The 12,461-nt window shown below is 54.5% G+C and overlaps 1 protein-coding gene across 2 annotated transcripts; it reads right to left on the minus strand.

Annotated features, from left to right (window-relative positions):
- Positions 1–9: 9 nt before the first annotated feature.
- Positions 10–8,192, minus strand: LOC102432540 (putative pre-mRNA-splicing factor ATP-dependent RNA helicase DHX32). Of its 2 annotated transcripts, none has more exons than XM_006108900.3 (4): positions 7,720–8,192; positions 4,993–5,186; positions 3,578–3,950; positions 10–341 (listed from the first exon to the last, which is right to left on the minus strand). In XM_006108900.3, the coding sequence occupies exons 1-4, from the start codon at positions 7,999–8,001 to the stop codon at positions 21–23; spliced, it is 1,170 nt and encodes a 389-aa protein (XP_006108962.2). In that variant the 5' UTR covers positions 8,002–8,192; the 3' UTR covers positions 10–20. The 2 variants fall into 2 exon arrangements, with proteins under 2 accessions (XP_006108962.2, XP_023605006.1); XM_023749238.1 differs by having other exon boundaries at positions 4,993–5,317.
- Between the last annotated feature and the right edge of the window lie 4,269 nt (positions 8,193–12,461).

Raw genomic sequence — 12,461 nt, forward strand, 5'->3', positions numbered from 1 at the left:
GCACCCCTCAGCCTTCACCCTCACTCTCTGGCCCAGAACAGGGCAGGAACCCAAGAAACTGACTCAACTCTCCCCAGCTGTTTGGTAAGAGTTACCTTCCTCCTCTCCACACCCACGTCGATCACAAAGCGGACCGAGCTGCTCCCGATCAGGGCCTCCCCGGGGCTGGCGGTCAGCACCACTCGCCGCTGAGGGGCTGGGCAGCTTCTCTCTGTCTCGTCGTTTGGCTTGAACAGCGCACACTTCTCTCTCGGGTACAAAGGCACCACCACCAGCTCGCCGTGGTCTGCGTCAGGGTGACAGCCTTCTCGACAGACGGTTTCGTAGGCTTTTTCAATATCCTAACGGGCAAAGGTGACAGCACCCATGAGAATGTGGCACATCACAGACAGCATCATCACTGAGAGTCCAATTAACACAACTGTAGGCAGAAGCCGCCGTGTCCATAGGAAGGAACCGTGTCTGTGGCACCATCAAGTGTAAAAAGGGGACGTGACGCCCTAGCTGGTTTGGCTTAGTGGATAGAGCATTGACCTCGGGACTCCGGGGTCCCGGGTTCGATTCCAGTCAAGGGCACAGGCCTGGGTTGCAGGCTTGATCCCCAGTGCGGGGCGTGCAGGAGGCAGCCGATCAATGATTCTCTTTCATCATTGATGTTTCTATCTCTCTCTCCCTCTCCCTTCCTCTCTGAGATCAATAAAAATATGTTAAAAAAAAAATTTAAAAAATTAAAAAAAAAAGAGGACGTGAGGGATGAGAAGGTTTCTTTGGGGAAGGTAATTTACAGTTTCATTGCTTTCAGTGCAAGATTGTTTTCCTCTGTGAAATATGCTATCTTTGCCCCTACGCAGTCATCCTATTTTTGTTTTTAAACTTCACCCGAGGATATTTTTCCATTGATTTTTTTTAGAGAGAGTGGAAGAGAGAAGGAAAGACAGAAATATCGATGTGAGAGAAGCACTTTGATTGGTTGCCTCCTGCACAGGGGCCTGGGGAGGAGCCTGCAACCAGGTATGTGCCCTTGACTGGAATTGAACCCGGGACCCTTTGGTCTGCAGGTCGATGCTCCATCTACTGAGCCCAACCGGCCAGGGCTCATCCTAATTTCCTAGCCTGATGCAGTTCTCATCTCCATTAGCAGTGGCAGCTAAACAAAAGTTATTCTCACGTCAGTGACGATGCATCACTGCTTTCCTGGCGGCAGAACCAGGAACCAGGAGTTACAGTCTCCAGACTCCCAATCACAGCGCACAAACACCCTACCATCAGGGCTCTCCCAGGTCATTCTGGAAATGATTCTCACCCCCTAGATTTCACAATAGCCATAGTTCTCTATTGGCTTCTAGTGGCTTAAACTTTCTGGCTGCAGGTGGGTTCTGATGGTGAGTTTGTTCCAAATGGGGCGGAAGGAAGAACAGAAGGACCTGCCCAAAGGGAACAAACAGCCAAGCAGGAGCAGGTGCTGCAGGTGGTCCAGACTCCATGCTCAGCTGGCACAGGGCTTTGCGGTCAGAACCTTCCGAATTTGAAAAATAGGCTTAAAATATGCATTTTGTGCTGTAGCTGGTTTGTTTAGTCATTTCTCTCTTCCTCAGTGCACAGTGCATTTACCTCTGTGGGGCTTTCCCAGAATTACCTGCAAAGCCACGGAACAAGAGCCACGCCCGCTGAAGGGAGCTGCCCGGCCCCCGGAGGAAACCCCGATGGAGCCCTTCCCGGGGAAACCTGAACAGCCTCTTGTGTAGCTCAGAGTTGCCCGGGAACCTGAGCGGACATTCCCAGAACCCCAGCCCATGCTCTCTGCTGACGTCACTATTCTGCGGGTTAGCGGACAGCCGGTGCCGAGGAGCTGCGTGCTGTCAACACGCAGGGCAGGGGGTGAGGTGCTCCCCCCCGAAAGGCTGGAGCACTCGGTCTAGAGTGGCACTTGGTGCGTTTCTGCCTGCGTCTGTTTTCCGTGGCATCTACTGTTACGGCAGATTTTAAGTTTCACCTAGAAACCAAGCAAGCTTCCAGGAGGACAGGGGACATGACTCCCGAGACCACAGGAGAGGAGTTCCCGACACAAGTGGTGGAAGAGGACAATCCCGTCAGGATGCTGATCTGTGTTCTTGCTCAAGAGCCAGGTGGCGGCGGGGACGCTGGGGCGAGGGGTGAGGCCGCCCTGCCCACTCGGTGCACCTCATGTCAGGCGCAGATGCAGATCTGCCTGCAGCCTTCACCCGACCGTCACCGTCAAGATGCTAAGGCTCCGCAGGACGGGCGGTTCCTCGGTAGGCCATGCTCGTGGTGTGATGTGAGGGGTGACCCAGCTCTCTGAGCCCTGGGGTTCTACCACTTCCACTGCCCGCTGGGTAAGCTGGCACCTGCTCGAGGCGGGCGAGCCCCAAGTCCCGAGGCCACTGGTGACAGCTCAGGTGGACTCGGGAGACCCACTTCCAGGAGCGCCCACTCGAGGAGACGTGGTCATAATAAGCCCTGACGTGGGTGAGGAGCTGTTACTGAGGAAGCTGTCACCACACACAGCGAGCTGTCAGACACTCTAGTCACCATGGACTTGAGATTCTGAGTCACTGTCCTCACGGGACAGACAGTCTCAGCTGAGAGAACTGGTGTCCCAGGCGGGACCAGCATCCTGGGCTCCACACGTCAGCGGAGGAAGCAGGTCTGGGAGCGCTTCTGGAAGCAGTGGCCGCGTGGGGAGCCCCGGCGGGAGCGGAGGTCTCTTCAGCGGTGGCTCAGCCTGTGAATCAGTTTCCTTCTGGGTCTCTGCTCAGTCACGGGGTCGCTACATCGTGGGCCAGTCTAAACCAGGGCTTTCGGAGTGAGAGGGCGGTAGGAGCAAGGCCCGGGAACCAGTCCCAGGATGGAAAGTCTCATTCTGGAAACTGAAGGCTTAGAGTCAGGGCCGCTGCAGTACAGACGGGTGTCCCCAGACGGCATGCGACTGAAAGCAGCGACAGGCTGTCACACGTTCCCAGTCGTTCTTTTCCAAAGACGTTTTGAAGAATCCAGGGTAAGATTCTTCTCCATCTTTTTGGACCAGGTGCCTGGCGTCAGGAGACAGCCCCTGGGCGGGCTGTATGTGATCCCTCCACCAACACCCACTGGCTAGTGTAGGAACGTTTGTGGGGCCTCGTTTGCTTGCTTGTTTATTGACCCCGTGCCACATACTTAGCTTATGTTCCTCATCGCATCTCCAACAAACGCTCCCGATGGTGGGGAGGCAGCGAGAGCATTCTGAGTCGGTGCGGCACCTCGCGAGGGCACCGGCTCTGCCCTCGGGCGCCTACATGGCCGAGCTGGGGAGGGAACCAGCTCCGGGATGTTCCGATGGATTGGGACGAGGCCTCACCCCGCTGCTTTCAGAGCAGCACCTGGTTGTGGAAACATTCCTTTTCCGCGTGGTCTTATTTACCTGTCTGCGTTTCTCCCAAAGTGCAAAAACTGAGGAACCAAATATTTAGCTCAGTAGCCAACTGAACCCTGTATGTTAGTCATTAAAGGCATCCCGTGAGGTTAAAAGGTTTCCAGGGCGGAACCGCGTTCCTCTGTTGGGTTAGATTCTGTTACTTACTTGTTCACAGGCCAGGAAGACGACAATGTCGCCCTTCTCGCCCGAGTGGTGAATTTCCAGGATGAGGCGCAAAACAGACTCCAGAGCCGCCTCCGGAGCCCCGCTGAGGTGCACCACCTCCACGGGGCGCCTGCTGGGCACCTCCACGAGCGGCACGTCGCCGTAGTGAGCGCTGAGTTTGCTGAGCAGCAGGGGCGGGGTGTTAATGACGAGCTTCAGCTCCGGCCTCGCCAGCAAGACGCCTTTGAGAAGGCCGAGCAGCACGTCGGTGGCAATGCTTCTCTCCTGGATGTCGTCCAGGACGATGACGCCGTAGCTGGCCAGGAAGGGGCTGGACATCATCTCCCGCTGCAGCATGTCATCAGTGCAGTACCTGCAGGAGGGACACGCAGCTAGCGTCCTCGCGCGAGGACTCGGACCCAACTCCCAGTACCACGAAATGCCGCGCCTGTGTCCCGCGCTATTACCAGGAGTCCTGAGCCTTTACTGGGCCGAGAGTCCTCACGTCGGAAAAATCTACAGGCCTTCACAACCGCAAAATGCACGTGAGCAAACTTTAAACCGTTTACAGACGGTCACAGGCCGCCAAGAGCATCTCTGGAGCCCAGGTAAAGGCTCTGCCCTCGGCGCTATGGCGCCCGGGTTCCCGTGGTCTCCACCCCGTGCCATCTCCCTCGCTGACTGCGGAGTGCGCTTTCACGCAGGAAATCTGAGCTGTGAGTCAACTACATGCTGAGCCCGGAGTCCTCCCGCCACGTCATCGAGCGGGGGGGTGGGTGGCCCGGGCCTGACAGTCTCAGCTGACCCCTTCCAAGAAAGAAAAGGACGTGAACACTTATTAATCCCCTCGTGGTGCCAGGCACTGTGTTGGTGTCTTTCTCATTTAACCTTCAGAATAAATCTCGAAGGTAGACATTACTAGCTCAAACTGGTAAGTGAGGAGACTTGGAAAAGTACAGTTTGGAAAACACGGAGCTAAACATCCATGATGAGGGCTGATGTCCAGTTCTGTAAACCATCCGGGTTTTCTGTTGACACTGCGGGAGGTCAGGGAAGCCTCCGTGGAGGCGGAGACCTGGCATGGACTAGGGGAACTAGCCAAGCCCGAAAAGGGCGGCTCAGCAGCAGAGGGTGGTGCGGATGACCAGGCCCCGTGTCTGGCCAGCACACGGCAGCCCATGCGGACCCACCCTGAGGCGGGGCCTGAGAAGACAAGACAGGTCTGGGGCCACCCAGCAAGTGACTTCCCTGAGAGTCTCGGGGGATTAGCCCAGGAATCCCGACGGGGCCGGGCGGGGACAGAGCCGTCGTGAACCCTGCGAGGCTTGGACCTTGACGCGGAATGCAGGGCACACGCTCCGGTGATTGTGAAACACAAGCCCAGTCGCCAGCTTAGCAGGCGGAACCCCACCCACCTCAGGATCGTCTCGCTGGTGCAGCAGTTCTCAAACGGGATCACGTAGCCGACCTCGTGGCCAATGTTGACATCCATTTCGTCCGCCACGCGCAGGGCAAGCTGGACGGTGGGCTGCTTGTGCGCCTGCGTGCACACCACGCCCCCGTGCTGGTAGTGGACGGAGAGGCAGTACTCGGCGCACCACTGTGGCACCTGCGGGCGAGAGCCAGCCGTCAGCGCCCCCCGCTCGCCAGGAAACCCACGGGGGCTCATCGTGTCAGTGGGGCCACCAGTGAGTCACCCTCTGAGTGAACAAACAGTCTGTGTTCACCCCAGAGTTCCCACTGGCAAAGAAATAAAGCAAGAAAGAATAGGAAGGCGTTAGGACTGTTAATGTTCGATTCCCAGATGAAAAAGGCAGGTAAAAATAAAAGGCAAAATTCATATATATTTTTAACCTCAGCTATATTTCTGAAAAACAAACAAAACACTAATCTATTTATGAATTACTATTTTCTTTCTGGCTACAGGAAACCTCCCTAAAAAACATGCCTTGCCATATCAACTATTGTGTTTTAAGCAAAGTAAACATTGCATAGCATTGAGATGAGAAATAGTGACTCAGAGTTAAAGCATTTATATTAAATGCTCAGAATAAAATAAACAGATGAGCCTGCTTAGCATTTCCCTGGTATTTAAAGGTAAATACGCTGCATTATCTCAAGTTCATTGGTGCAAGAATGATGGGAGTGGAAGGGCCGAGTCCACTGTGTGTTAGTCCCAAGACACTGCCAATGAGCTACGCTCTGCTACCCGTGTTTTTAAGCTAAATCATCCCAAGGTATTTAAGTTTTAATATTTAACTATCGATAATTTGATGTTTGCTAGGCCCATCATGGAATCCTTAGATTTTAATCCTCACTGTAATTTGAAAAAGACATAACTTTACCAGAAATCATAAGTAACTCCAAACGAATCAGCATGTACTCAACGCCGCTTGTGTTACAGAGGTGAGCACGTGACACACGGCGCAGGACACGGACCGAATCCAGGCAGGACAGTCACAACCAGCTGCAGGCCCCGTGAAAGCTCAGCCACAGCCGCGGATAGTTACCCAGGGACCCGCCCAGCGGGCGCCAGGGCTGCTGGCAGAGGGGAGAGCACATCCCCCTTCACTACCCTCCGCGGCCCGGAGGCCTGGGTCACGGGGGCCTGAGGAGGTGGGGGCCTCACAGCTCAAAGCTCGGCTCCCAACAGTGACTCAGCCATCGCTGGGGTGTGACCATCTGGGGTGTGACCGTCACCCGGGGCCCCTGGCTCCCTGCCTCAGTGAAGACCATGAGGGCCCTGCTGCGCCCCATTCTGAGCCCCGATTCTGTGCCTGCTCGGGGGCAACTTTCTCTGCCCCCACAGCACCTTCCTCCTCCCCCACAGTCTCTGGAAGGTGCCACTCGGTGAGAACCAGGAGGCTGGGAGGCCGAACCTTCCCGGGCAGACAAAACACCAAGGCCGCCCGCTTGGCTATGGTGACACAGCAACGTCGTGCCATTTGGTGATAAAAGCAGGTTACTGCTCCATCACATGGAAAACACCCTATTTACCAAGCGGTCTCCTTGGAGTTTTGGCAGCAGACACCCACATTTACACACACGCTAGGAACAGCTAGGAAGCACGGCTTCGGCTCTTCTGAGCGCACCCCATGGCTGTCCGCTTCCCAGCCCACGGCCTCATGCGTCTTCCCACTGGAATGTGAGGGGGTCACAGCCAGGGCAGTGAAGCCACCTCGCCACCTCGGGGTGCAAGGGAGGCTGACAGCGTGGGCGCCGTGAGGACCGGGTCCCGGCCCCCGCTCCCCTGAGAGCAATCACCAGGACTCGGCCCGCCAGTGCTTTAGTGGTGAGCGGTCTCTGATGACCAGGATCTAATCCGCATCAGGGCCTTATCGACGTCAGTGCCTGAGATTCTACAAGCTGCACCATCTCAGCCAGCAAAGTGAAGTGGCTCGACCTACCCCAGGCGACAGGCACGGTGCTGGGCTGCTGGATTGCGGAGGGTCGGACCCGGTCCTCAGGGTGGGCTCGGTCCAGACCAGAACCCAGCAGCAGCGGCCCCGGTGTCCTGTACGGCTCAGCGCTGCCCCCGGGGGACACGCACAGGAGGCCGCTCCCGTCCGATCTGCAGGTCCTCGCCTCGTCCATGGACCTCTGACCCCGGGACTGCGACATGTGCACTGCACTGGGCACCCCTGCGCCCAAAGCCACGCCTCCTCCCGCAAGTCTCCAGGACGCCCGCCGCCTCCCACCGGCCGCCTGGGGCTGTGCCAAGGCCCCTCACTCCCCACTCAGCACCAGTCACGGAGTCCACAGCTGGAGCAGCCTGAGGCCCCGGCCCCCCCCACAGACACGATCCCCCACAGCTTTACCAACAAGCCATCCAGGCATCCTGGCTGCTGGGCGTGCAGACCTGACAGTCACACCCCGAAGCCCGCAGGCAAACAGCATGCGTCTCAGCTTTAAAATCCACGCAGCTGAGGCCACGGACATGGACCTGCTCCTGCCATGACCAGCGGCACACCAATCCCACCAGCAACACTGCTGGTCCACTGGCATGGGGACGCACCAGGGAACTTAATTTCTGCTGCCTGGCTTTTTGGCTTACGTCACGTCATGATGCAAACGACAGCAGCCGACCCTGGGCCGTGTCGTCATGAAGACACGTGGGGGGCCCGGGCGGCGGGGCCACTCACCTGGGAGCTCTTCCCGCACTTGGCGTCTCCGGAAACGATCACCACCTGACTCTGGAGCAGGTTCTCCATGAAGGAGTACTTTTCCGTCCAGATGGGAAGGGCCTCTCTCTCGCGCAGGAGCTTGTAGTACCGGGAGGAGTACGGCAGCCCGTCGAACGGGTTCAGTTCCAGGTCCTCACAGGCCAGGAGGCCCTCCTCCTCGCCGTCGCTGGAATCCAGAGATTCGGGGAAATAGCGTTTTTCCGACGAGGAGTCTGGACATTCCAGCTCCTCTTCCTCCATCCTGTCGCAGGAACTCACGCGGCCGGCATCCCAGCCCGGTTTCTCCCAGGGCCTCTCGAGTCGCCGCTGCACCAGGGGGAGGGCTGACCCCCAGGACGGGTGCGGGCCTCGAGGTGTCCCTCCACCGGATCCGCGCTGGCTGCTCCCCGGTGCTGGCTCCCTCAGCACCGCGCTCAGTGCCGCCAGTAAACCTGGAAACACAGAAAAGGCGGGTCAGGTCCACACAGTGTCCCAAGGAAAGGCACCCGCTTTCCTGCGAGGGTAGCGGCTGCCTGTCACCTCCTCTGCCGGCTGAGCCAGAGGCTCAGGGCAGCTCTCAGCCTGTCCTGGGGGTTTGGAGAGAGACTCCCCCCTGGAGGGTGCTCCCTGCCTGACCCGGCGCGGCCCGGCTGGACTGACAGCGAATGGAGAGCCACGGGAGGGCGCTGAGGCTCGGTCACGGGGCCTAGGCCTTACCAAGCGGTGTGGACCCCGAGAAGGGAGATGGGGCGTCAGCTGAGCCCCCTCAGCACCAACCACGAGAAGGTCTGTTGTTATTCTTCTTTAAGTTAAGATTTCTTCTCGTTTAAGGAGACCGTTTTAAAACTCCACTGGGCATCTGCTTGTGCCAGTTTACAAGTCCAGGGAGGGAGTGGTGAGTCATCACTTTTCCCCGCGGAGGCCCGGCCAGCTTCCCCGCGAGGCCTCCGCTGTCGAATCCACCAGGAATCCCAGGCTTTGTGGGGGCTCCAGGGTCTTAGCCCAACACGTCAGATTCAAGAGGCAGCAAAAGACATCATGTCATTTAAACGAAGGAGAGACGTGTCTACGGAAGGACAGACCCCCCCCCCTCCGGCCCCCTCCCGCCCCATGGTGGCTCAGCCCCTGCGCCAGGTGGCTGCTCCCAGTGACCGGCGGGTTTAACAGGCAGCCCTATGGCCAGAAACAAGCCCCTTTCACCTTAACCAGGGAAACTAAAAAGAAAACACTCAAGTCAAAAGAACAAATCCTAAACTACGGTTCATGGCATTTGTTGCTTAAATGGCTTTATGGCGCCCCATGTATTGGCACCCCAGGTATTGGCGCTGTGGCTGTAGGTGGGTGGTTAGTGGCTGGAGGGCCAGCTCCCAGCCCTAAGGAATAAGGAGGAGGCTCCAGGTGCAGCCCTGTCAGCCATCGGACACGTGGGAGAGCCTCCGGGCCTGAGTGAGTGGACTGTCCCCCCCTCCCCCGCCCCCGGACACTTTGAGGGCCAGATAGAACATTCTATGCTTTGGAAGAAATACCATAAAACAGGAAATGTGTAGCTCTTTCATAGAAAGAAAGACATTTAAAAACTTTGAAACATATAGTTTAATCACCTACATAGAGTTAGTAAAATATTTATATGAAATTTTATCCCCTAGGCCTGTTATACTTCAGTTTTACTGTCATTGAAACAAAGGGCTTATCATTCCTGGGACTTTAAACTTGTAGGGGCTGCCTTTTTGTTTGTCTTTGTTTTAACTGGTTCAGAGCTTCCCAAAAGCATATTCTATTTAATTTCTAGTGTCTACTTAAAACTTTTCTTGAACAGGTAAAGTAAAAATTCAGAATTTTATTTTAAAAACCTTATTTCTAGACTTTAACAAGTTGACAATGTCTTGCTTTTAAGTAAGCAAATCAAATTAATTGGATTTAAAAAACAAAAAAATTCACTTTTAACTCAATATTGGTTCATACCATATGCAGCTTGAATAATCAATTACTTTTTTAAAGAATCCTAGATTCTATGATAATTTACAATTTTTAGACTTATGTACAGAAAGACTTCCCAAGCTCAACCAACGCGTGTGTATCATAACAACATACGGCGCCCTCCATGGAAGTTTATAAATCAAGCGTTTTATTAGAATTTCAAAAGACTGGGTCACACTCAGTGCTTTTCAATATGATTTTGATGGCTTTGAGTAATATTTTAAAAACTGCCATTTGAGTAAAAGCAGTTAATAAAGTGTGCGAGGTATTAATGTGGCTTATTCATACAGCCTAGCGAGATAGCTGAGCAAAGGGGTGAGTCCAATAGAAGCTCCAGCCACTCTGAGCTCCTGCGGAGGCTGGCCTCCGGGCCTTGGCCCAGGCCGCCCTCTGCCCAGGAAGCCCCCTGCCCGCCCACCTCCACGTGGCCATTCCTCGTCCCTTGAGTACCAACCCCAGCCCCCAGGTCACCCCTAACACAGTGCGGGTGCTCAGTAAAGGCTGACTTATGCCTGAGCCAGTTCCACCCGTTACACTGAAGTTCTTTAATGAACCACGTTCCCATCCATATCTTTACTCACATGCATTTATTTTGCTTCTCACGTGACCATCAGAAACCACTGCAGGTTTTCTTATCCCCAGTTAGCAATGAGGAACAGTAGCTCCCGACTTTCCCACGGTGGCAGAGCTAGCAATTAATCAAATCATCCCTGACCAAGGCGTGTCCTCTTTCCATCATTATCTTCCTTAAATGACCAGGTACAGCTGGGAACCCACCATGAGCGGGAAGGGTACGGAGAAGCCTAAATCATGGGCTTAGCTCCTACAGTGCTTAAGCGGAGGCACAGACCCACCCACAGAAAACGAGGGAGAACTCTACCAGAAAGTATAGGGCAGGGCTAAGGGCCGCACTGTGCCCGGGGAGGAGAGAGGTGCTTTCAGTGGGCATTCGCCTGATCCTGGAGGACTTCCCGGAAGGGTGGGCAGCATGGCCCTGCAGCCCATTACACTCGCCCCGAGTAAAGGGCGGAGAGGTGGGTACAAAGAAAACACAGCAAAAGTGACAATGTAATGGCTTTCAACATCTGACTGAACTCACGTGTTTCAGAAAGTAGCCAAGGAAGATAAATAGCACCCTCACTCGGGTAAAAAACAGAAAATAAAAATCCAACAACAAAAATGAAAACTTCTCCTACTTGTGATAGTAAGGCTCGGAAACAACACATTCACTTGTTTTTTGTTTTTTTTTAAGGAATTATCCGACTTGCCTTAAACAATGTTAATTTGCTGCTAGAGTTATCTTTACTCGGAGTCCGAGGCGGCCAAGGGAGTCAGAGGAGAAGAATGGCTGCATTGTGTCCCCTCCGCTCCCCTGGTGCCCCTGTGATAGGCTCTGGTTTGTTACATTTCCCTAAGCGTCAGCCAAGTCAGCAGTCAGGTAACTGTTCTGTCCAGCCAGGAGCTTAGGGACTTTTTAAAAAATCAAGACTTGCTATTCAAGTGACCACCAGTAACGCCCGGAAGGTGCCAGAGAAAAAGGAACAGGAAAGACAACAGAGAAAACCCGCAAAGGGAAAGCCAGTACCTTCCCATTCACCCCCCTGGGCCTCCAGCAGCCTTCGGAGCTCAGGCCAGTGCCGCCAATGACCAAGCATGGCCGTTGTCTGCGGCAGGTTCTCTGACACTCTTCCCATTCATTCGGCAGACATGTGCCGAGAACCACATTGTCCTGGGTGCCCAGGGAGAACCACAAACTGAACCTCGTCCCTGCCTCAGACCTTCGAGGGCCTCTCCACCCGCACCCCATTCCCGGCTCCCAGCCAGTCATTTCTTCTGGGGACACATCCCCTAAATTCCAATGTTGCTTTTCACAGTTGCCAAGGTCACCTGTTACCTAGACCAGTGGTCGGCAAACCCCGGCTCGCGAGCCACATGCGGCTCTTTGGCCCCTTGAGTGTGGCTCTTCCACAAAATGCCACGCGTGGGCGCGCACGTACAGTGCGATTGAAACTTCGTGGCCCATGCGCAGAAGTCGGTTTTCGGAAAGGAGACAGACGAAACAAGTATACAAGACGAGTGTGGATGGGAGAGTTGGAAGGGGTCGACCTCAGCGAATGTACCTCCATCAGATTGAGGACGTTTTTAGCAAAGGCCAGCTTAGGAGTACCCTAATTAAGTTAATAACAATGTACCTACCTGTATAGTTTAAGTTTAAAAAACTTGGCTCTCAAAAGAAATTTCAGTCGTTGTACTGTTGATATTTGGCTCTGTTGACTAATGAGTTTGCCAATCACTGACCTAGACTATTTCCACGCCATGTCAACCTCCAAGCTACGGAGCAAGTGTTGCCCACCACTGTGAAGGGCTTCCGGTCACAGCTCCTTCTCCCAACCTCAAACCTGCGGCCAGGCCACACCGCCCAGTGCTCGTTACTTTGGCCTGGAGATCTGCAACGTTGTATCTTTTTTCTTTGTCTTCTTTTTAAACGGGCACTTGCCTAATCAATCCTGTGCTGTTTGGGGAAATGTAGCCCTTTTTGGGTTACTGAATGCCAGGTTTTATCAGTAGCTGGTCATGTGTGATGACCATGTTACTAATGAGCATCACTGTTTCTGGGATGAAAAGACCAATTCATGATGTTGCTATTGGTTTGAAAACCTGCAAAGGCAAAGCCAGTACTTGGGATCTACTGTTGATCTCAGACACATTCCGTGTAAAAACGCACCATCCCGTCTTTACATTTC

Source organism: Myotis lucifugus, unplaced genomic scaffold (assembly GCF_000147115.1).
Source record: "Myotis lucifugus unplaced genomic scaffold, Myoluc2.0 scaffold_4232, whole genome shotgun sequence".
NCBI lineage: Eukaryota > Metazoa > Chordata > Mammalia > Chiroptera > Vespertilionidae > Myotis > Myotis lucifugus.

Coding starts and splice junctions, on each gene's coding strand:
- LOC102432540 (XM_006108900.3), bottom strand. CDS start 8,001: ATGGAGGAAGAGGAGCTGGAATGTCCAGACTCCTCGTCGGAAAAACGC. Junction 3,951..4,992: donor ACCAGCGAGACGATCCTGAG/GTGGGTGGGGTT, acceptor TCCCTCCTGCAG/GTACTGCACTGATGACATGC. Junction 342..3,577: donor TCTTCCTGGCCTGTGAACAA/GTAAGTAACAGA, acceptor TTTGCCCGTTAG/GATATTGAAAAAGCCTACGA.